Source organism: Malaya genurostris, chromosome 2 (assembly GCF_030247185.1).
Source record: "Malaya genurostris strain Urasoe2022 chromosome 2, Malgen_1.1, whole genome shotgun sequence".
NCBI classification, from domain to species: Eukaryota; Metazoa; Arthropoda; class Insecta; order Diptera; family Culicidae; genus Malaya; species Malaya genurostris.
Window position 1 is genome coordinate 36,808,716 of NC_080571.1, and position 22,893 is coordinate 36,831,608.

Sequence of the window (22,893 nt, forward strand, 5' to 3'; positions counted from 1 at the left end):
AATCACACGAAAGTCTGATTGTAGAAACAAAACTTATTTGCTTTGAATCAAATAACAACAGTATTTGATTCCAAGTGATATGAAATTAGATCCAGATTGAAATAAAATATATTTGGATGAAATATTCTTGAGTTATTTTCAAGAATTCAAATTCTTGATAGAAAAAAATAGCCGATTAATCAGTAAAAATTGATATTCAAAAACAACAAATTTATTCAAATATTTAGACATAGAATTGAAAAACCTCAGATTTTTGTTGAAATGCACAATTTTTTTACTAATCATTGTGACTCCGACACTGTTAATTGTAGATACGAAAATGGTGTTTCGAGTTCCTGATGAACAATCGTCAGTCAGTCGGTCAGCGGAAATGATGATCTAACATATCAAGTATTTTCCATTATTTATTAAACATTCTACAAAAGCAATATGGCCAATTATCTATATTATCACCATTTAGGAGCGATGATCACATTTCCGGAGAATTCCTTCTAGAATTCCACAGGAAAGACATCTCGGACATTTAATATTTTTACTGTACTTCAACGATATCAATATCTACATTATTCACAATTTTGAAAACGCAGCCTTTGTCTAACGGCAATTGTTAATCTCTACCGTGTGATGTAAAAATGAACCGTATAATAATAAATTCAGACAAATGCTTGCCCACTACGTTCGAAAGATCCATTTCAATAGGAATAATTTCCGGATGGATCTTGGTTAGGGAGATCTAGGGCTAAATATCTTGTCGTCCATATCGATTACATTACTTACATTGATAATTATTTTAAAAAAATAACATGACAAAGTAGAATTTTGTCAGATGAAACTATTCTTAGAACCTCGAAGAAATAGAAAAGAAAAAATTCTCTTTACAAATCGACAACAAATATTGAAAAAAACTGTTGAACTAAGATGTGGTTCAGTAAGAAAAAGAAACCAGATTTGATACTTTGAAAATATGAACAAAAACCGTGATTAGTGAGCCAATTAATCATCAATCTTCACAGGACAGCCTTTCCCTAAAAAAAAGGCACCTGATATAATAAAAGTTATTTGATTTTTTTTATATTCATTGTTAAATATTACTTTTGAAGGCTCTGTTTAGCTCCTTCGTTCGGGTCCGATAAATGTTTGTTGAGGCAGTAGAATGTTCAAAACCACAAAAATGGCTACAGACAAATATTCAAATTCTCTTTCTGTGTATGAACTAAGGAAATTGAAAGGAATCCAAAAACGATACTGAATCAAAATGGCAGTCATACATAGTAATACAGATCGGAAATTGTGACTACAGGCATTTATTTCTGTTTAAACAGTTGCATATCGGAACAGTCCAACAAGTCAGCTTACGTATAACTTAAATAAAAATTGTCAGCACTCTTCAAATCATCATCTTATAAACTAGCGATCAATACTTATGTAACTAATAAGAAGTCTTCCCTTTCACCATTGATTGTGAGCGTCTCATTGAAGAGTTAAAACGTATATCTAACACATTTGGGTATATTTATAAAATAACATTGTCAGATATGATTATATTTGATAAAACTTTCCACAAGGCACTGGATTGCGGTCGAAAACACTATTTAACGTCCTGCTGTTTTTAACGAAAATATTAACAATTAAATGCTGAATGCCGAGCGGGTTCACATCCTTACGACGGTTGCGTTTTCTTTTCACCTTTCTCAAGCCTGTCTAAATTGAGCTTAGCATTTGAAACGGTCAGTTCTCCGCCGGATGAGGAACTCATGTGAACGGACGATATTCTCGACTCACCCGAGAACAAACCAACGGCAGCGCTGAGGCTGGGTTCCCTGGTTCTTTCGGCCAGGCGTGATGAGCTGGATGATGATTTCGATGCCACCGGAGTCGACGTGCGCTGGACATTCTTATCCGTTGTTGTTTGTGTCAGCAGTTCCGGTGTCGAAGTATTGATGTGACTAATGTCCAGAAGAGATTTCAGCAACAGACTGCATGGGCTGGACGAATCAGAGAGCGAGTTCAGATCGGAATGTGTACGGATCATTAGCTCGCGGGCGATGAATTCTTTCAGGTTCAGTGGTTTACCGGATATGGGCTGAGAATCCCGCTGCTCCCTGATAGAAGATGTTTGTTTTCTTTCTGACCCCCGACGAATGTCTTCCACCAGCGACAGAGAGGAACTGCTAGAGTGATCTTGCTGTAAGACTTCTTGATTTTTCTTCAGCATTGAGGAAGCCCAACGAAGTCCTAGTTGGTTTAGATCTCTCTCTAGTGAATCCGTTTTTTGAACTGTTGATTCACCGGTATCATCCGGTTTCCGGTAATGTTTTCTTTTCGTTGGTGACTTTTCAACGACTGGGACTGGTTGAAAGATTTCTATTGATCCGGAATCAGGTGTAGATCGGTTAGAATCGTCGAGTGAATTGTTAAACGATTTATCGATTATGTTACGCAGTTTTAATTCAGCTATTACATCCGGCAGAGACGCACTGGAGCTAGAATTACTCGCCTGTTCTGACTGTTTGTTAACACTGGTATCGCCCTTGAGAGTTTCCTCGGTTACATTTATCTCCGGAGCGGGATCCAAGTACTTCTGGTATCGTAACTGTTCACTTTTATCGGTCATCTCCAACAGCTCGTTCACACGTGAGAAGTTAGTCTTCTCCGGGTCGAACTGTGCACCTTCCAGTTTCTTTTGGTGCACGTATTCGTCGTAGTTCGGGAATCCTTCGTATCCTAAAGCACGAGCGTGTTCCAATAGTTTATCACGGGCTTCCACCAGCAATCGATCGGCTGGATCCAGTTTGTCGCTGGGAGGAATCGAAATATTTGCTCTCGATGCCATCGGAGTTTCCACCTCTAGAATCGTAGACAACTCGTGAGCCGTTGCCGCTTCATCCAGCTGCGGACTGTATCGGGTAATGGCAACCGGAGGTTTGGTGCGTTTGCTGGGAGCTGGATCTTTTGCCGCGTGAACTTGGACTACCTGTTGTGTGCCCCCGCCGTTCTTAGATTCAATAATGCGAGGGGTGACCTGTTCAAAATTCGAAATAAAGGGTGCACAATTATTAAAATATCAACAATCAAATGTGTTCAGACTAGATTCTCCTAAATATAAAATATTTAGAAACAATTTTCTGATACAACTACAAAGAGAATGCCTCCCAATGCTTGGTGAGACAAATAAACCTGCAAAGCGTTTCTAAAACCTGGAGGATAAATTCATTTTTGTTACCAGGAACCAAACACTAGAGCATACTTTGTGCCAAGAAGTGTAGCTATTGGAGGCATTTTGTCGAGAGTTGGTCTAAAGAAATCTTAATGATTACTCCTTGAAAGACGGCCTAGAGAAATACTTGAATCGATGTATGTTCGACTTTGCTAGCACAGTTTGTCCAGATTCTGTTCCTATGCATATTTGTAGCCACTTTTTTATTGCGCTTATGTCTTGTAACAATAATGCTCCTGGGTTGAACAGAACTAAATTCAACTTGAAGAAGAATCTTCCTGACATCGCGGGATGATGCTTGTTAAAATTTTTCAACAACTTTCTTGTGTCAAATATTGCTACACCTGACTGGAGGCAAATGAAAATTATCTTCATTCAAAAACCGAGGAAACCAGCTTTCATTTACAACTTATACGGGTCATTTATAACGAACGGTTTGTTTTCTGATGCTCAGTTTGGCTTCCTTGATAATAAAGAAAGAAACGATTGCCTTGCATTGCTAAATTTTGGATGTCCTGAAAACGACCGTTTAGTTTGTTGGTGTTGCTCAGAAAATCTGATCAAAGAACTACTTAAAAAGCAGCTCGGAAACCTTCTCAAAAAAACTGGTCAAAAATTGCTAAAAAAACTGCGGAAATCTTCTCAAAAAAACTGCTGGAAAAATTTCTCGAAGAACAGGTTCAAAATCGGGTAAGGTTGAATTAAAAAACTGCTGGAGAAACTCCATCAAAAACTACTCAAACTACCAGAAAATCTTCTCCAAAATAAGAATTGCAAAAAAAAACTGCTAAGTAATCTTATCAAAAAATATGCTCGAAGAACAACCACAAAAGCAGATCGGAAAATTTCTCTACTACTCGAAAAACTACCACGAAATCTCAAAAACTGCTTGAAGAGATGCCAAAAAACTACTAGGAAATCTTCTCAAAAACTGCTCAAAAAACAACTTAAAAAGCAGCCCAGAAAACTTTTCAAGAACCTACTCTAAAAACTGCTAGAACATAAACTACTAAAAAACTGCTGGGAAATCTAAGAAACATCTAGGAAAAAAATTGTAAAAAAAACTGCTCGAAGAATAACTTTAAAAGTAACTCGGAAAAGTTCTCAAAAAAAAACATCTGGGAAACTGCTGGAAAAAAACTGCCCAAAAAACTTCTTGAAAAAACTGGTTGAAGAATTGCTAAAAAAAACTACTCGGAAATCTTAACAAAAACTACTGGAAAAGCTGCTAAAAAACTACTCGAAAAAATGCTTCAAGAATATCTCCAAAAACTGCTTGGAAGACTTCTCAAAACATTGCTCAAAAACTGATCATGCTCGGAAAGCTACAAAATACTACACGAAAATAAAAAAAAATACTACACGAAAATAAAAAAACCCTTCTTAATCCACCTAGTGGTGTGATAATGCCTTTCTCTTCTTTCATAACAGTCTCATGAAAATATATTTCATACTTTTATTAAATTACTTTGGATACTATTTTTGACACCAATTGATTCAGATTGTTCGAGTAGTTCACAAAAGCATGCTTCAGTGTTTATGTCACACAGTCAGCATAATTTTTCCAAACTAGTACTTGACATTTGCGTTGTGTATGAGAAGAGTGATGCTAATCTAATAAAAAAGACTTAGAATTGCATGAAACGTCGAGATTTAGTGTCATCTCTAAAAAAAATTTTTTTGAAAAAATCGACTTTTTGGGACTTAGAAAAAATATGAAAATAGTCCCAGAAAGTTGATTTTTTCAAAAAAAATTTTTTTTTAGATGACACTAAATTTCGATGTTTTGTGCAGTTTTAAGAGTTTTGGCATCAAAAAAATTTTTCGATTTTAGAAATTTCATGTACTCCCCCCTATGGTGCTTTTTCAAGATCGAAAATTGTCAAACCTTTACCACCGGGCAGCACCCCTTAAGCATGTCCGATTTAGGTCAAATTTTGCATGAAGGCTTTTTTCGAGGTGCTTAAACTTTTGAGCACTAGAACTTTACGAAAATAGAGTTGATCCCAAAATTTTGGCACCCTTATATATATAAGAGCGGCAAAAATCAACGTGTTTTGTCGGTTACGTCACTTATACCATCATATATCTGGAACCAAAAGTCACAGCCATTTGTTCTTTGAACTTGATCAATGGCCCGACAGTAGCTTTCAAACGAGCCCAAGTTTGTTGAAATCGGTTCAGCCATCTCTGAGAAAATTGAGCGCGTTCAAATACAACGCTTTTTGTCGGTTACGTCACTTATACAATCATATCTCCGGAACCAAAAGTCACAGCCATTTGATCTTCGAACTTGATCAATGGCCCGATAGTAGCTTTCAAACGAGTCCAAGTTTGTTCAAATCGGTTCAGCCATCTCTGAGAAAATTGAGCGCGTTCAAATACAACGCTTTTTGTCGGTTACGTCACTTATACAATCATATCTCCGGAACCAAAAGTCACAGCCATTTTATCTTCGAACTTGATCAATGCCCCGATAGTAGCTTTCAAACGAGCCCAAGTTTGTTAAAATCGGTTGAGCCATCTCTGAGAAAATTGAGCGCGTTCAAATTGTTACGGCTTGCGCGGCCGGTCCCAACGAGCCCCCTCGGTCTGTTGAGTTTTCAAGCGAGCGAGAACAAGAAGTGTTAGCTCAAAAGGTGACTTAGTTGTAAGACAGTAAGATTAGTTGGCAGCTCGGATAAATAACGAGAAAAAATACGTTGAACTTTCATTACGGTAAGACGCGTGAATTCGGTTAGATTTAATTTAATAATTTACTACGAAGTGAACTGAATTTATTGTAACAGTGAGTAAACTAAATTTGTATTTCTAAGTTAAACACCTAAACTATTGTACATTTATAGCTAAATATTACTTAACTGAATTGTTGGGATGTACTGCAATTAAAACTTTGAGGTTATATATTATGTGAGTATAAGTATTATTGATTTCATAAAACAAAGTATAAAATTAAATAAAATTTTAGCTTTTAGCTACATTCACTGGCGAATGACTGCTGTGTGTTTTGCTATAAAGACGCCGAAACAAGTACGACCAACAAACTAAAAGATAATATCTTCGTGTCAATATGCCAGCGGATTTGGAATCCACGTCGGTGAAATACAGTTGCAAGGGATGCAATAATGTGGACGACAGCCGGATGGTTGCCTGCGATAAATGCAATTCGTGGTGGCATTACAATTGTACCGAAGTAAGTGACAGCATCAGTGAGAAGGATTTCATATGTAAATTGTGTGCTGATGAGGGTGACAGCGTGGCTGCAGCGTCCCTAACCTCATCATCCAAAGTCAGAATGAATTTGCAACGGCTTGAGGAACAGAAAGCTCTACTGGAGCGACAGTTAGAACTAGAGCAACGGGATCAGCAGCGGCGTCATGAGCAAGAAAGACTTCAAAAAGAAGGCGAGCTTGAGAGGAAAAAACTTGAGCTAGATAAACAGTTCTGTGACGAAAAGTATCGCGTATTGGATCAAGATCCCGAAGATGAGATCGACGATATACGGAGTCACAAATCGCAACAAAGCAGCATCAGTAAAGTCAACGGGTGGAGATTCGAGCGACATCTAGGAGGTGAGGCCAATTCTACAATGGCCCCGAACAACCAAGAAACAGCATCCCGCCAGATTTCGACTACGACAGCTGCCGAGAAAGGCGTGATAGATCAATGTATCCCGATGCAGCCAGGGATTGAAACATGTGATAACGAAGAACAAGTATTTCCAATGGAATTCAATCGGAAGAACGTGCCCGATGAAGGAGCTGTCAGAAATTGTCCGCTGCGATCAACCGCAAACTCACAGCTTATTGGAAATAAGCAATCTACTCGTCCTCTTGGACAATGCCATCCTTTGGGGGAACCAGATGTACTCTATCATCAATGGATGTCACGACTAAGCCAACGCAGATGGTGGGGATGGAAGCAACCCGCTGGAGGACAGACCAGTTCTATGGTTCCAGCTAGCCAAGATACAGCACCTCGCCAAATGACGACTTCGACAACTGTACCCTTTCGGACGGGAGAGAAACAGGAAGATGCTGTCGAGATTAATGACCCTAGAGCGAATATGCAATTTGCCTCTACGCGTCCAGCTGGATCAGATAAGTACTTAGGGGAAAAGCATATATCCTATCCACCACAGATGCCGAGATTGTATGACGAATACCAATGTTCGAACCTTCCGCGTACCAATCCTTATTCTGCAATTGATAGTGGGCAACGCAGCAATTTTCCGAAGCCTCATTATGATCCACCATTTGCTTTGCCAGCACGACAAGCACTTTATGAACAACCTTTGTCTCAGGGACGGGATCTCGGACCGCAGCAACTTGCTGCTCGTCAGGTTATGCCGAAAGATTTGCCGATCTTCACTGGCCATCCGGAGGATTGGCCTCTATTCGTTAGTTCATTTTCTAACTCAACCCAAGCATGTGGCTACACGAATGCCGAAAATTTAGTTCGTTTACAGCGTTGCTTACGTGGGCCTGCGTTGGAGGCGGTGCGCAGTAGACTTCTTCTGCCGTCCTCAGTGCCGCATGTAATTGATACCCTTCAAACATTATACGGGCGACCGGAACTTTTAATACACACTTTGTTAAAACGGTTAAGAGATATTCCAACTCCCAAACCCGAAAAATTAGAGACGCTTATTTCTTTTGGCATGGCGGTCCAAAATCTATGTGATCATCTTACGGCTTGTAATCAAAATGATCACTTGAGTAATCCGACATTGCTTTTCGAATTGGTCGAGAAACTCCCAGCGCATCTAAAACTCGACTGGGCATTGTATAAAAGGCAGTATTCGGTCGTCGATCTTCGGGTTTTTGCGCAGTATATGACTACTATAGTGTCTGCCGCATCGGACGTCACTCTCGTTATTGACTCCAAACCGGTCAGTAAACACGACAGGACAGAGAAGAAGAATGTTGTATTCACACACAACGAGGAATTTACCAAAACGGTTAGGCTTCCTACTACACCCGAGGTAGTAGGTAAACAATGTCTAGTATGTCATGACCCCAACCATAGAATCAGAGAATGTGAGGTTTTTCGGAAATTAGATATAGACGAACGATGGAAAACAATTCAGAAGCACTCTCTCTGTAGGTGTTGCTTGTTTTCGCATGGACGTCGTCCCTGTAAGATGAAAACGCGTTGTGGCATTGGCGGCTGCGAATACAAGCATCACCCGTTACTGCATTCGACGAACGTAGTGCGTGCGAAGTTGAGCGGGTATGCTAATGTAAACAATCACAATCGGGAAGGATTTTCATCATTATTCCGCATTGTGCCTGTAATTTTGCAAGCGAGAGACCGTGTAGTGAAGACGTTCGCATTCCTCGACGATGGCTCTTCGATAACACTCATGAAGAAGAGTATCGCCGACCAGCTAGACGTGAAAGGCGAAAGTGAAGATTTGTGTCTTACTTGGACTGCGAGCGTCAAAAGGGTTGAAGAGGCGTCGCTGAAAATCGACTGTCATATATCCGGGTCTAACTCATCACGAGTTTATAAACTTTCGAATGCACGAACTGTGCATAATCTCGCTTTACCAAAGCAGTCACTCAATTATGGTGATTTGCTTCAACGGTATCCGCATCTGCAAGGATTGCCTATCGAAAGTTACGTAAAAATTACGCCGCGGGTTCTGATTGGAATCGACAACGCTCATTTGGCTGTTCCGCTCAAGACGCGCGAGGGAAATATGGGTGATCCCATCGCTACAAAGACACGATTAGGATGGTCAGTGCACGGAACTGCTACATTAGGTATGGAAAACGATTACAATTTGTACATACGTGAGAGTGCGGAGGATATGGCGACTTTGCACGAGCTTGTCAAGCACTATTTTTCGGTGGAATCGTTGGGAATATCGCTGCAAGAAGCTCCCGACTCCAGAGAAAATCAACGCGCCCTACACCTTCTACAGACAACCACGAAGCGCGTCGGAACACGGTATGAAACCGGTTTGTTATGGAGACACGACGAATTTGAATTGCCAGATAGTTACGCCATGGCCTTCCGAAGACTGATATGTCTTGAACGACGAATGAAAGAGAATCCTGAGATTGGTAGAAGTGTTACAAAGCAAATGGATGAATATCAGCACAAAGGTTATATCCATTTGGCTACCGCAGAAGAATTGAATGACGCCGATCCGCGGAGGATTTGGTATCTTCCACTTGGGGTAGCACTAAATCCAAAAAAGCCTGGGAAAATACGGATTTTTTGCGACGCAGCGGCTACCGTAGATGGTATTTCCCTTAACACTATGTTAATTAAGGGCCCCGATCTTCTCACTTCTCTTTCCGGCGTACTCAGCGGTTTTCGAGAGCGCAAGGTGGCCATTTGCGCCGACATTCGGGAAATGTTCCACCAGATCTTGATGAAAAAGGAGGACAGACATGCTCAGCGAATCCTTTGGAGAAACGACTCATCCATGATACCTCAAGTTTACCTCATGGATGTTGCGACGTTTGGGTCGACTAGTTCGCCCTGCTCGGCTCAATATGTTAAAAACATTAACGCCCGAGAATTTGCAAATCAGTTTCCACATGCGGCAGATGCGATTGAACGCAAGCACTATGTGGATGACTATTTGGACAGCGTAGACAGCGTAGCGGATGCCATCAAGAGAGCGGAGGAAGTAAAATATATCCACTCCCGCGGAGGTTTTGAGATACACTCATGGTTATCGAACAGTGAGGAGTTTCGGAAACGGGTCGGAGATACTAAGCCCGTCACAGAGAAAAGTCTTGCGGTATCCAGTAATCCGCACGGGATGGAGCGAGTGTTGGGAATGCAGTGGATCCCAACGGAGGACGTGTTCACATATACAGCGGCGTCCGATCCAGTGCCAGTTTGGCCGACGAAACGAGAGGTCTTGTCAACCGTTATGAAAATATTCGATCCTTTGGGCTTACTTTCGCATCTCATTGTTCATGGGAAAGTTCTCATACAAGACATTTGGCGTAGTAAGACTGGATGGGATGATCCCGTACCGGAAGCCTTAACGGCTCGATGGCAAAAATGGACAGAGCTGCTTCGTAAGCTGTATTTAGTTCGGATTCCACGTTGTTATTTTCCCGATAAAATATCGCCAGAAATCGAGTCTATTCAGCTGCACGTGTTTGTGGACGCGAGCGAATCAGCGTATGCTTGTGCTGCATACTTTCGTGCTATTGTTTCGGGAAAAATCCAATGTTCACTCGTGGCGGGCAAATCGAAAGTAGCCCCTCTCAAGAGTTTGACGATTCCAAAGTTGGAGCTGCAAGCGGCAGTGATAGGTGCGCGGTTGCCTAAAAGTATCTGTTCCACTCACACTTTACCCATCCATCAGAGGTTTGTCTGGACCGATTCGCGTACAGTGCTTTCGTGGATTGTATCTGATCAACGTATCTACCGTCAGTTTGTCTCGGTCCGCGTAGGTGAAATTCTCACTCTGACGAGCCCGGCGGAATGGAGATGGATCGCTAGTAAGCAGAACGTGGCGGACGAGGCAACGAAATGGGGAACCGGCCCTAATCTAGAACCCGACAGTCGATGGTTTCGAGGGTCCAGTATTCTATATGATTCTCAGAACCGATGGCCAAAACAACCGGAAGTGATTTCCGGTACCAATGAGGAACGGCGAGTTTGTGTAATTCAGCATACGAAAACAGTAAAGCTTATTTCATGGGACAGGTTTTCGCGATGGACCAGATTATTGCGTACGGTGGGTTATGTTTTGCGCTACGTGGACAATCTTCGATTGAAGCGCATCGCACTTCCAATCAATGTGAAATTCTTACAGCAAAAAGAGTTGCAGATGGCTGAAATGCTTATTTTCCGCAACATGCAAAAGGAAGCGTACGCGAGTGAGATAGCTATCCTGTCTTCGTGGAAGAAAATGCAAAGCAGTGGAATAGATCCGACGTTCGAGAGTGATAGTAAACTGAATTCCCTTTCTCCCTTCTTGGATGAGGATGGAGTTTTGCGCATGGAAAGCCGTATAGCTGAAGCAGCCTTTGCGTCATACGACATGAAAAATCCGATCATATTGCCACGTGATCACTGTGTTACCAAGCTTATTATAGCATGGTACCATGAGAAATATCTTCATTGTAACGCGGAGACCGTGGTGAATGAAATTAAGCAACGTTTTCACGTTTCACGGCTGAGAGTGATAGTGAGACAAGTTACCAAAAGCTGTATGCACTGCAAAGTACGCAAAGCTACACCTGCAATTCCACGGATGGGTCCGCTGCCGGGTGCAAGGTTGAGTGCGTTTATTCGTCCGTTTTCTTTCGTTGGGCTGGATTATTTCGGACCTATGCAAGTGCGAGTCGGACGAAGCAGAGTCAAGCGGTGGGTCGCCTTATTCACCTGCTTGTCGATACGAGCAGTGCACCTCGAGGTTGTGCATTCTCTTTCTACGATGTCGTGCAAGATGGCAGTTAGGCGATTTGTGGCGCGTCGTGGATCTCCACTTGAGTTTTACAGCGATAATGGCAGCAACTTTGTGGGTGCAAGCAACGAGTTAAAATGCGAAATGAAATCGATCAACGGACAGTTGTCGGAAACCTTTACTAATACCAACACAAAATGGTTGTTTAATCCACCTTCTTCTCCACACATGGGGGGATCGTGGGAAAGGCTTGTGCGTTCGGTGAAGATAGCCTTTGCGGCCATGAGTACGTCCAGATGCCCTGATGAAGAGACGTTCGCTACTATATTAGCCGAAGCCGAAGGAATTGTCAACTCCCGACCTCTTACGTTTATTCCATTAGACGTTGGTACCCAGGAAGCCCTCACACCGAATCATTTTATCTTAGCGAGTTCCAGTGGTGTGATACAACCAACGAAGACTCCGATCGAACTAAGAGCTGTGTGCAAGAGTGATTGGAACCTTTGCCGGCATTTGATTGATCTGTTCTGGCGAAGATGGGTGAAGGAATATTTACCAACGATTACTCGACGGACGAAGTGGCACAAGGATACGCGATCGTTGATGCCCGGAGATCTGGTCATAATTATTGAAGAATCTGTGCGAAACGGGTGGATCAGGGGACGCGTGATTGAAACGCGGCCTGGACGCGATGGACGTGTACGTCAAGCTGTAGTTCAAACCTCTACGGGAACTGTACTGAGACCGGCCACTAAGCTTGCTCGTTTGGACTTAGAGGAAAGTAAAACTGTACCGTATTCCGAGAACCAGTGTTACGGGTCGGAGGATGTTACGGCTTGCGCGGCCGGTCCCAACGAGCCCCCTCGGTCTGTTGAGTTTTCAAGCGAGCGAGAACAAGAAGTGTTAGCTCAAAAGGTGACTTAGTTGTAAGACAGTAAGATTAGTTGGCAGCTCGGATAAATAACGAGAAAAAATACGTTGAACTTTCATTACGGTAAGACGCGTGAATTCGGTTAGATTTAATTTAATAATTTACTACGAAGTGAACTGAATTTATTGTAACAGTGAGTAAACTAAATTTGTATTTCTAAGTTAAACACCTAAACTATTGTACATTTATAGCTAAATATTACTTAACTGAATTGTTGGGATGTACTGCAATTAAAACTTTGAGGTTATATATTATGTGAGTATAAGTATTATTGATTTCATAAAACAAAGTATAAAATTAAATAAAATTTTAGCTTTTAGCTACATTCACTGGCGAATGACTGCTGTGTGTTTTGCTATAAAGACGCCGAAACAAGTACGACCAACACAAATATCTTCGAAAAGTGCACACACATACACACACACATACACACACACACACACACACACACACACACACACACAGACATTTTCCGATCTCGTCGAGCTGAGTCGAATGGTATATAACACTATGGGTCTCCGAGGCTCCGTTCGAAAGTCGGTTTTTCCAGCAATTCTAATACCTTTCTATAGAGAAAGACAAAAAGGTTCAAACAACTGCTCAAAGAGTCGTTCAAAAACAATCCAAAAAATGGTTTAAAGAAGTACTGAAAAAACGTTTCAAAAAATTACTCAGAAAAACTTCTCAAAAAATTACTCAAAAAACTGCGTGGCAATCTTTTAAAAAACTCTTAGAAAAGACTTCTCCAAAAAACCGCTTGAAGAATTGCTAGAAATCCTGTTCATGAAACTGCTTAGAAAACTTTTCAAAAAACTGCTTAAAAAACTCAAAAACTACTAGAAAATCATCGCAATATTTTTTTAAAAAGCTACACGGATAAGAAAATTCTATAAAAACTCTTGAAAAGCTTAAAAACTCGTCAAAAAAACTACTCGAAAAACTGCTCGGAAATTTCTCAAAGATATGTTAAAAAAACAGCTAGGAAGTCTTTTAAAAAAGCTACTCAAAAAACTACTCCGAAAACTACTAGGAAAAAATACCCATAAAAACTTGTCGAAAAAAACATTAAGTATTGCTAAAAAAACTGACAATTTTCTCAAATAACTACTGGCAAACTGCTAAAATAAACTAATCAAAAAACTGCTAGAAAACAATGCTCTGATAGACTTCTTGAAAAAACTACTCGAAGAATTGCTCAAAAAACTACCCGGAGAACTAAACAAAAACTACTGGAAGAGCTGGCAAAAAACTACTCGAAAAAATGCTCAAAGAATATCTCCAAAAACTGCTTGGAAGACTTCTCAAAAATTTGCTATAAAAACTACTAAAAAAAGGTCAAACTTCTAAAAATACTTGAAAATGTGCTAGAATAATTGCTTAAAAATTGATCGAAAAACTTCTCAAAAACTGTCGGACAAATTGATCAATAAATTACTAAAAAAAACTTCAAAAACTGTTAGAAAAAACTTCCTGAAAAAGCCGCTCGAAGAATTGCTTGAAGAACTAATGGAAAATCTAAAAAAACTGCTGAAAAAATGATCAAAAAACTATCAGAAAATAATGCTCAATTTTTTTTTTCAAAACTACAGGAAAAACTGGAAAACACTTCTCGAAAAATTTCCTCAAAAACTACACACACGGGAATAAAAAAAAACAAAATAGTTCCAAAAAATGCTTGAAAAAACTACCCAAAACACTACTCGAAAAATGTTAGAAAAAACTCCTCGCAAAACTTCTCGAAGAATTGCTAAAAAAACTGCCAGGAAATTTTCTCAAAAAACTATTCCAAAAACGCTCGGAAAACTTCTCTAAAAAACAGATTGAAGAATTGCTCAAAAAACTTAGAAAATCTTTTAAAACAACTGCTACAAAATAATGTTCGGAGATTTCTTACAAAACTGCTCAAAGAACAACTTAAAAAGTAATCCGGAAAATTAAAAAAAAAACTACTAGAAGCAACTTTTCGGAATAGCTGCTTAAAGAATGTCTGAAAAACTGCAAGGAAATCTGAAAAACAGCTAGGAGAACATCGTGAAAAAACTGCTGGGAGAACAGCTTAAAAAGTAACTCGGAAAACTTCTCGAAAAAAACATCTGGAAACCTGCCAGAAAAAAATTGTTAGAAAAACTTCTCGATAAAACTGCTTGAAGAATTGCTCAAAAAACTACTTGGAGATCTAAACAACAATTACTGGAAGGGCTGCTAAAAACTACTTGAAAAATTGCTCGAAGAATATCTCAAAAAACTATTAGGAAATCTTCTAAAAAACCATGCCCGGAAAACTACTGGAACTACTGGAAGAACTGCTCGAAAAATTCGGAAACTGCAAAAAAATACTCGAAAAATTTCTTAAAAAACTACACAGAAATAAGACAGCTAATCGAAAACAATTCCAAAGAATGTTTGAACAATTACTCGAAAACTGCTAGAAAAATTTACTCGGAAAACTTCACGAAGAATTGCTAAAACAACTGCTAGAAAATCTAAAAAAAACTGCTTGAAAGAACTGTTGCAAAATTATGCTCCGTAAACTTTAAAAATAAGCAGTATTCAAGTTTTCCAAACATTATTTTGTAGCAGTTCCCAGCAACTTTATGAGAAAATTATCTAAACTGGAAAGCTACTAGAATTCATAAACGCTTAGAAAACTACCCAAAAACTGCTCGCAAAAGTTTCATGAAGAATTTGTAAAAAACTACTCCGAAAACTGCTAGGAAAAACATACTCCCAGAAACTTCTCCAAAAAACACTCGAAGTAATGCTCAAAAAACTGGAAATCTTCTTAAATAAATACTGGCAAACTGCTAAAAAACTACACAAAAAACTGCTAGAAAATAATGCTCTGATAAACTTCTCGAAGAAATACTTTAAAAAATACTCGGGAAACGTCTCAAAAACTCGAAAAACTACTAGAAAAAACTTCTCGACAAAACAAAACATTTTTTCAAAACCTTACACGGAAGTCTCGAAAAGCTACTTCAAAATCTGCTCGAAGAATTGCTTCAAAACTGATCGAAACACTTTTCAAAAATTGTTGAAAAAACTTCTCAAAAAAAACTACTCGAAATACTACTCGAAGAATATTTATTAAAAATTTGCTCAAAAATCAACTTCAAAAATTGTTTGAAAACATCTTAAAAAACCGCTAGAAGAATTGCTCAAAAAACTGCTACAAAATCTTCTCAAATAAACTGCTAGAAGATAATGGTCGGATTAAAAAAAAATTCGCTAAAAAAACTCGAAAGCTACTGGAAAACACTTCTAGAAAAATTTCTTCAAGACTACACGGGAATAAAAGTGAACAAAAGCAATTCAAAGAAAATTCTTAAAAAACTGCTCGGAACACTACTCGAATAATCGCAAAACTTATCGAAGAATTGCTTAAGAAACTTCTAGGAAATTTTCTCCATAAAATTACTCCAAAAACGCTCCGAAACACTTATCCAAAAAACTGCTTAAAAACTGCTACAAAATAATGTTTAAAAATTTCTCAAAAAACTACTGGAAAAACTACTCAAAAAGCTAGACAAAATTCATCGGAATTTTTTTAGAAAAACTGCTCGAAGAATTGCTTTAAAAACTGCTCAAAACAAGACAAATTGCTAAAAAAAAACTGCTCGGAAAAATTTCTCAGTTTTTTGAGTAACTGCTAGGAAATCTTAAAAAAAAGAAATTCAAAATCTGTTCGAAAAAAAAATTCTCGGAACAACTGCATGAAAAACCGCTTGATTTGCCAAAAAAAACTGTTAGAAAATCTTCTCATAAAACAACTCAAAATTTTTTTCAAAAAAATGCGAAGAGCAGAATTCTTATGAAAGCCTCTGGTGCGAGGCGAACGGCGCATTAAGTTAATTCGCAGAAGGTCCACATGCTGATGAGCACAGCACCCTTCTTTACGTTATTAACGAACCGCACAGAATCCAAATCGGTGTAATATTAATTCGAATTGTTTGAAGAGGCTCTGTTGGAATAGAAGCGAAATACGAAATTATTGTCTCTTTTAGGGGAAATCATGAAAATGGCTAGAGAATTAGAGAAAAATAGACATTGTTCGTAAGCAATTGAAGTATCGATTACTAATTATTGGAAAAGGTTTTGTTTTGTCCACACGAATCGATGCGCAGAAAAATTTCCGAGCAGTAGGAGAGATGAAATTGAGAATTTGTTTAAAATTTCCAGTTCAGTAGGTATTCAAATACTGGTCACTATTTGAACGTATTAATTTGTTATATTTTGAATTTGCACCCATATAAGAAAAAAAAATAGTGTCTATTAAACTCACCTTGGGAATATCCTTCAAGACAGGTTCGAACGATACCGGTGCAGTTGTCGCCGTATCTTGCACACCAAAATCTTTCGCCGGTTCAAGCTGTTGCACTACAGCATTCTGTGGCCGTGCATCCGGACTGTCACGAAAATCGGACGAGGTCACCGGTCGTGACATCGCAATTCCGCTGTCTTTGCTGAGCCCAATCTGCCGTGAAGCGATAAAAATGGCATTGATTTCCTCACTGACCGGATCGTCTCTTGTCGATTGAGGACTCGTCTCGAGCGGGGTCTTGGGAGGAACTAGGTTATTGTCCCGTTGAATCGATGCACCCATCAAAGGTTGCGGTATGTCCATATATTTAGTAGATTCTTGCTGTTCGCTAGAAGACAAGCTGTTCTCAATCAATTTTTTCTTTTCTTCGCGTACCTTCTGAATCATGTCCGATAGTTCGCTGATGCGTTTACTGCAATTTTCGGTAAGTTGGGCATATTTTTCCAACACTTCCTGCTCCTCTCGATCGCTCAAATTGATGATCTCAACGTGTCCCTGTGGGGTGATAATCTTTGCCACCTTGGCATCGGGAGTTCTCTTGGGAGACTTAAGTATCGATTTTAGTGAACTTTCCTTTACCGGTGGCGACTGTTGCACTGCCGGTTGCCTGACACTATCTGACGTTTTGGTTTGTGAGATTTTCTTCTGACGAATTTCGTTTTCCTTTCGGCTCAGTGTTCTCATCCAAATGTCACCCACTCGACTGATGTTCTCGTCCAATGTGCCATTCAGTTCCTGTTCCTTCAACGTCTCGTCGATTTCATTCAAAAAGTTGTAATTTTCATTGATGAATTTCCGTAATTTATCCAATCGCGACTGATCTTTAAGGACGTCATCTTCGGCGCTAGACTGATTCTCACTGACGTTGACAACCGAATCGTGAGGTGTAGAAATTGTCGTCGATGAGCTAACGCCCAGTTGATCGATTGACTGGCGGGACATTCCTAGCAGGCGAACAATGTATTGCATCAACACGGGATCCAAGTTCTGTCTACCAGGCGGCACTAGAGCAGGAGTGGTTTCTTTTCTCAGCTGATGCTTCGGAATAACCTTTGCAGACGGTGGTTTCGGAATAGGAATCTTGTCAGCGGTGGTTTGTTTTTGATCAATTTGTTTCAATAATTGACTCATGCGGTTTTCAATCTTCGCTGGTGGCTGCCGGTATACAGTTGAGGTGGTTGAACTAATAGGTGATTGGTCCGGTTCCGGTAGAGCTTTGGATGGTGGAATAACTTTTTTCGGTGAAGGTCGAGATACCTTCGCTTCGGTTGGAACTTTCGGTTGGCATTCAGGAGCTTCCAGAGGAGGGTTCGCAGCATCCTTGGCTTTTTTTCTTTTCCGAACTTCAGAAACGACTTTTTTCGGAGTCTTTTTCACTTTCTTTTGCATTTTATCGTTCAGAGTGATAACAATTTTGACGGGTATCTCCGAACCAGATTGGAAACTACCGTTTGAATCGCTTGACGATAAATCCGGGACCGTCTGTACATCGCCCTTCGCTACTCCATGCGTCTCTACTTGAACAGGCAATGTCGGTTTCAATTTATCTCTTTCCAATCGATTTAATTTTTCCTTCAATTGTTTTTCAAGTTCTCGAATTTCCTTTTCCTTCCGTTTTAGTTCCTGCTGCTGCTCGTCCAGTTGTTTCTGACGTTTTTGCAAGTTCAAAATACCGTTATCAGTTTGACTTTTGGTAGACTTCAAACTCTTTTCGGGAACTTTTAGTACCCGGTCTATTTCTTCTTCCTTTCTAAGTTCTTCCGTCAGCAGCTTTTTCTGTTCATTAATTTTCTCCAGTAGTTCCTTCAACTGCGCCACCTTATCCGGTTCCTTTTCCGCTGGAACTGAAATGTTCGCTCTCACCAGGCATGGATCATTCCCAAGTAAAATAGAACTGCAACTATCCGAACTATTGGTTGCACGAATCAGAGAATCATCGCCTGGTAAAGTGACGGCATCGGTCCGCCCTGCAGCCACATTAATTTGAGACGGTTGGCTTGGTTGCGGAACGTGTCTGGGAGGATCTCGAACTCTTGGACAGGTGATCAGAACGCGTCGTTTGGTCAAATCTTCGACGGCTTCGTTCATACGTTTCTGTCGGGTTTCGTTTTGCTTTCGATGCTGAGCTTCCGTCAAAAGAGGTTTCTTTGTCTGAAAAACAGAAACAATGAAATATTTTTACCAACAAAACTCTAGAATGCATTATTACCAAATCAAGCCCTTTAACTTGACTTTCAGCCTTAACCAATTTGTCTAGTTCGGCCTTAAGGTTCTCGTAATCCTTTCGAGTTTGCAATTTTTCAAGAGCCAGCTTCGAACGATCTGCGATCGCTGGTTGTCTGTAAAATACACACAAAAATAAGAACAGTTATCGATACTAATCACAAACCTTATATCATTTTACCTTCTCGCGTTAAGCATTTCATTTTGTAACCGCTCCAGTCGGTTGGCTTCTTGCATTGCGTTCGGTTCGCCCGCAGACTTATCGTTCCGGTGCACAATCGAATCCGGCTGATCATATTCCTTCCGATACTTGGTATTATAGTCGTAGTACTGTACCTTAGTGCTGGCGGTGGTGGCACTCGATTGCTTGGACGGACTGACCAGCAGTGAGCTTTTTGTTTTCGACGGTGGAATTGGAGCGGCACTTCTAGTGCCAACCGTTGGCAGTGCTTTCGGTTGTTCTACCAACTTGCGAACCGGCTTACGAGGCGAGTCCAGAATCGATCGATCCAGTGCTGTACTCGTGGGAAAAGAAAGCGTATTTTCACTGTAATCATCGAATTGAACATTTTTCTGCGAAGAGTAACTGCCCGGATCTTTCACAGTCTGATGTGATGCCATCGGTTGTGGCTGATGTTTGTGTGATCGATCCTCTCGACGCTTTTTGATGAATTCGGATACTTGTGTGAAAGGTTTCAACGCAGGAACCTTGGCAGATTGTGTAGTTTGAGGAGGTAAATTGTGTAATGTGTCCGGTGAGGTGAACGAGTTCGCGTTGTAATATAAAGTTTCTATCCCCTTCTTTGATGGCATGTTATAGACGGGGATATTTTCTTTATTTTTACCTGAAGCTAGTAATTCGTCATCAGACGATATGAAATCCGGTGACAGGTGCCTGCTGTGACTTTCTGCGCCGGGTAAGGATTTCGATTTACCAGCTTTTTTGAATTGCTCAAAAGCGCTCAATGTGTTTGCAGATGAAATACTTTCGTCTGCTAGACCATCAGTTTCTTCTTTCTTCTCCTTTTCAATCCCGGAAACTTGAACTCCGACGGATTTAGACGGCTTATACTCCTTTTTCTTTTTCGGCTTTTTATTCTCACGTTCCTGAATTTCTCCAGCAAGCTTCGATTCGGCCTGTTTTCCACGCATGAGAGCTGCAGCTTGCTGGGCGGCCTTTCTTTCCTGAAACCAAATTTCGCATTGTTCGGCTGCCTCTGCCGCTTTGTGAGCTTCACCAACATCTTCTAGGCAGTTTTGATAATCAGCTTGCAATTTAGCAATGTGTTTCCGTTTCCAGTTATTGAGTTCGTCCTGTTTGACCTTTTGTATATAAGCTAGCTGTTTAGTTTTAGCCGCTTGAAAGTTTTTTCGAACTTTTGCAGCAAGTTCTTTGGACTGTTGACGTACCTGATAAAATAGCATTGCACTAAAGATTATATATTTAACAAAGTTTTAACCGTGAATTACCTGTTCTAAACGTTCTTTCCTTCTCCTTTGATTATCTGATTGGCGAACACTATCAAGGCTTGAGAAAAGATTACAGTTTGCTGTTACTGACGACGGCGTCGGTTGCCCTTTGGCATGCACCGTAATATTGACGGACATTCTTCACAGGAACACAATTGACACCATATTTATTACGTTACACAAAATATCGTTACAAAATATATAACCAATTCGACGAATTAGCTCGATTTTGATCACTAAAATTACAGCGAAGGCACATTCAAACGGTCAGACGGATGACAGTTTCGTAACAACATTATGCTTTTTTTTCATTTCATCTTCTCCGCTTTGAACGAATTTTCTCACATCTCTTTTGGTGTGACTTTCTTATTAGCCGCTGGTCTGGCTCTTCTGGAATTTTTGTTTGTAACGGAATCGTCGCTATGGTGAATACACGCTAGATGCAGTTGCGTCGGTTTAGAGTAAAATCATATTCTGTTCGATTGCTTTTAAATACAGTAGATATATAACACTAGATTAGTACTCCTATTCTGTATTTCATTTGATTTCTAGTTTAAATTGAAATATTTCGATCGAATGCGAAATTTTCCTTACAAAAGTGCCATTCGATCGGTATACAGAATGCAAACTTTCACATTCAATCGAAATATTTCGATTCTATCGAAATACAAAATACAGGTGTATGTAGGTGTATAATAGAGTCAAAAATATTAGAACCTAAACTAAAGTTTCAAAGATTTTGAGGAATTTAACCAATGTATCGAAGACACGACCTGCCACTCGTTTATTAAAACTGTATCGCATGATATCTGCCATCGCTTCTGGTTCGAATAAACTCGTGTCACTTGTATTGCAAAATAATTTACTCTCTATAATTAGTACTGATCTAAGCGTAAATATAGTAACATGTTCATTTCTGATTCTCAGCTTCAGCGGAACTTTTCTCCATTAAACTTCGCTACATTTATATCACTTTGAAGAGAAACGGTGGTATTATAAGTAAAAGTTCTTGCACAGGATTACGAGCTATAGAATTCGTTGAGGGGAACTTTATCAATTACACCGTAATAGATTGTCATGGCTAGCATACATTTTAACCGAGGACTGATAGTCCTGTATTTAGGCAGTTTAATTTATTATTACAATTCCGCCTCACAATCAAACGTAGCGTTTCCGTAAATAAAATACTTGCATCCACGCTTACAATTGCAATCACTTCATGCCCATTAGAGTGCCTATAACCAGAATGACGACAGTTGTTCGTTTGGAATGACAGCTTCCAGTTCCAAACGACCTGTCAATTATACAATGTAAAGCTAACGACACTGGCAACATTTCGGATTAAATGTTTCGAATTGTTCCCAATACATAAAAAACATAAATTGCATGTAATCTTTTGTTCCAATGTTGATGTTGGTTGGGTCTACCGAGGTTAACAAACGTGATTAATTTTTTCCTGTATCTGTCTATGAAAATGCACCCTCCTGGCGTTTAACACATGGTCTGAAAAGTCCCGGGCCTAACAAAGAGAACACGATTTTTTTGGTTCAAAATTAACTTTATTCAGCAACGTAATCTATATCAAGAGCAACGCAATCATTTCAGTGTCACTGTAACATTTCAATACCACTATTGTAGAACGATTTATCTTTTGCCTCAAAATAGGCCTCAATTTCAGCGATAACCTCTTCATCAGTGCGAAATTTCTTGCCGACGAGAATTTTTTTCAACAGGTCTGCGAACAGCCAGTGGTCGCTGGAAGCCAAATCTGGCGAATACGGTGGATGTGGGAGCAATTCGAAGTTCAATTCATGTAGTTTTGCCATTGTTTTGATTGAATTGAGACACGGTGCGTTGTTTTGTCGAAACAAATTATTTCTTTGCCATATGTGGTCGTTTATTTGCAATTTCAGCCTTCAAACGCTTTAATAACACTATATAATATTCACTGTTAATGGTACTTCCTTTCTCAAGATAGTCGATGAATATTACACCACGCACATCCCAAAATACCGAGGCCATATCTTTTCCAGCCGACTGTTGTGCTTTGGACGAGGTTCGCCAGTTGATGTCCGTTCAGATGACGGTCGTTTCGATTCCGAAGTGAAGTGATGAACCCATGTTTCATCCATTGTCACATATCGATGCAAAAATTCCGGTTTGTTACATTTAAACATGTGCAAACCTTGCTCAGAATCATCAACACGTTCTCGTTTTTGTTCAACAGTGAGCAAACGCGGCACTCACTTTGAACAGAGCTGTCTCATAGCAGACCCTGTCAGCTTGGAGCGAAATACACCTTCAGTTCAGCAACGCCACCACACGGCATCACATTTAACATACCA

The 22,893-nt window shown here is 39.9% G+C and overlaps 1 protein-coding gene across 2 annotated transcripts; it reads right to left on the bottom strand.

Moving 5' to 3' along the window:
* Positions 1-1,288: 1,288 nt before the first annotated feature.
* Positions 1,289-20,944, bottom strand: LOC131429614 (titin). 2 transcript variants are annotated; one of them, XM_058593845.1, is made up of 6 exons: positions 20,549-20,944; positions 19,924-20,488; positions 19,260-19,593; positions 19,065-19,194; positions 16,817-19,006; positions 1,289-3,022 (listed from the first exon to the last, which is right to left on the bottom strand). In XM_058593845.1, exons 1-6 carry the CDS (start codon positions 20,684-20,686, stop codon positions 1,661-1,663), a joined length of 4,719 nt encoding a protein of 1,572 aa, XP_058449828.1. In that variant the 5' UTR covers positions 20,687-20,944; the 3' UTR covers positions 1,289-1,660. The 2 variants fall into 2 exon arrangements, with proteins under 2 accessions (XP_058449828.1, XP_058449827.1); XM_058593844.1 differs by having other exon boundaries at positions 19,260-20,488.
* Positions 20,945-22,893: the final 1,949 nt, after the last annotated feature.

What these genes read in the sequence shown, in the direction of transcription:
- LOC131429614 (XM_058593844.1), bottom strand. Translation starts at nt 20,686, where the DNA reads ATGTCCGTCAATATTACGGTGCATGCCAAAGGGCAACCGACGCCGTCG. An exon ending in GAAATGCTTAACGCGAGAAG is followed by an intron (nt 19,195 to 19,259) that starts GTAAAATGATAT and finishes TGTATTTTACAG; the next exon opens with ACAACCAGCGATCGCAGATC. An exon ending in AAGTTAAAGGGCTTGATTTG is followed by an intron (nt 19,007 to 19,064) that starts GTAATAATGCAT and finishes TCTGTTTTTCAG; the next exon opens with ACAAAGAAACCTCTTTTGAC.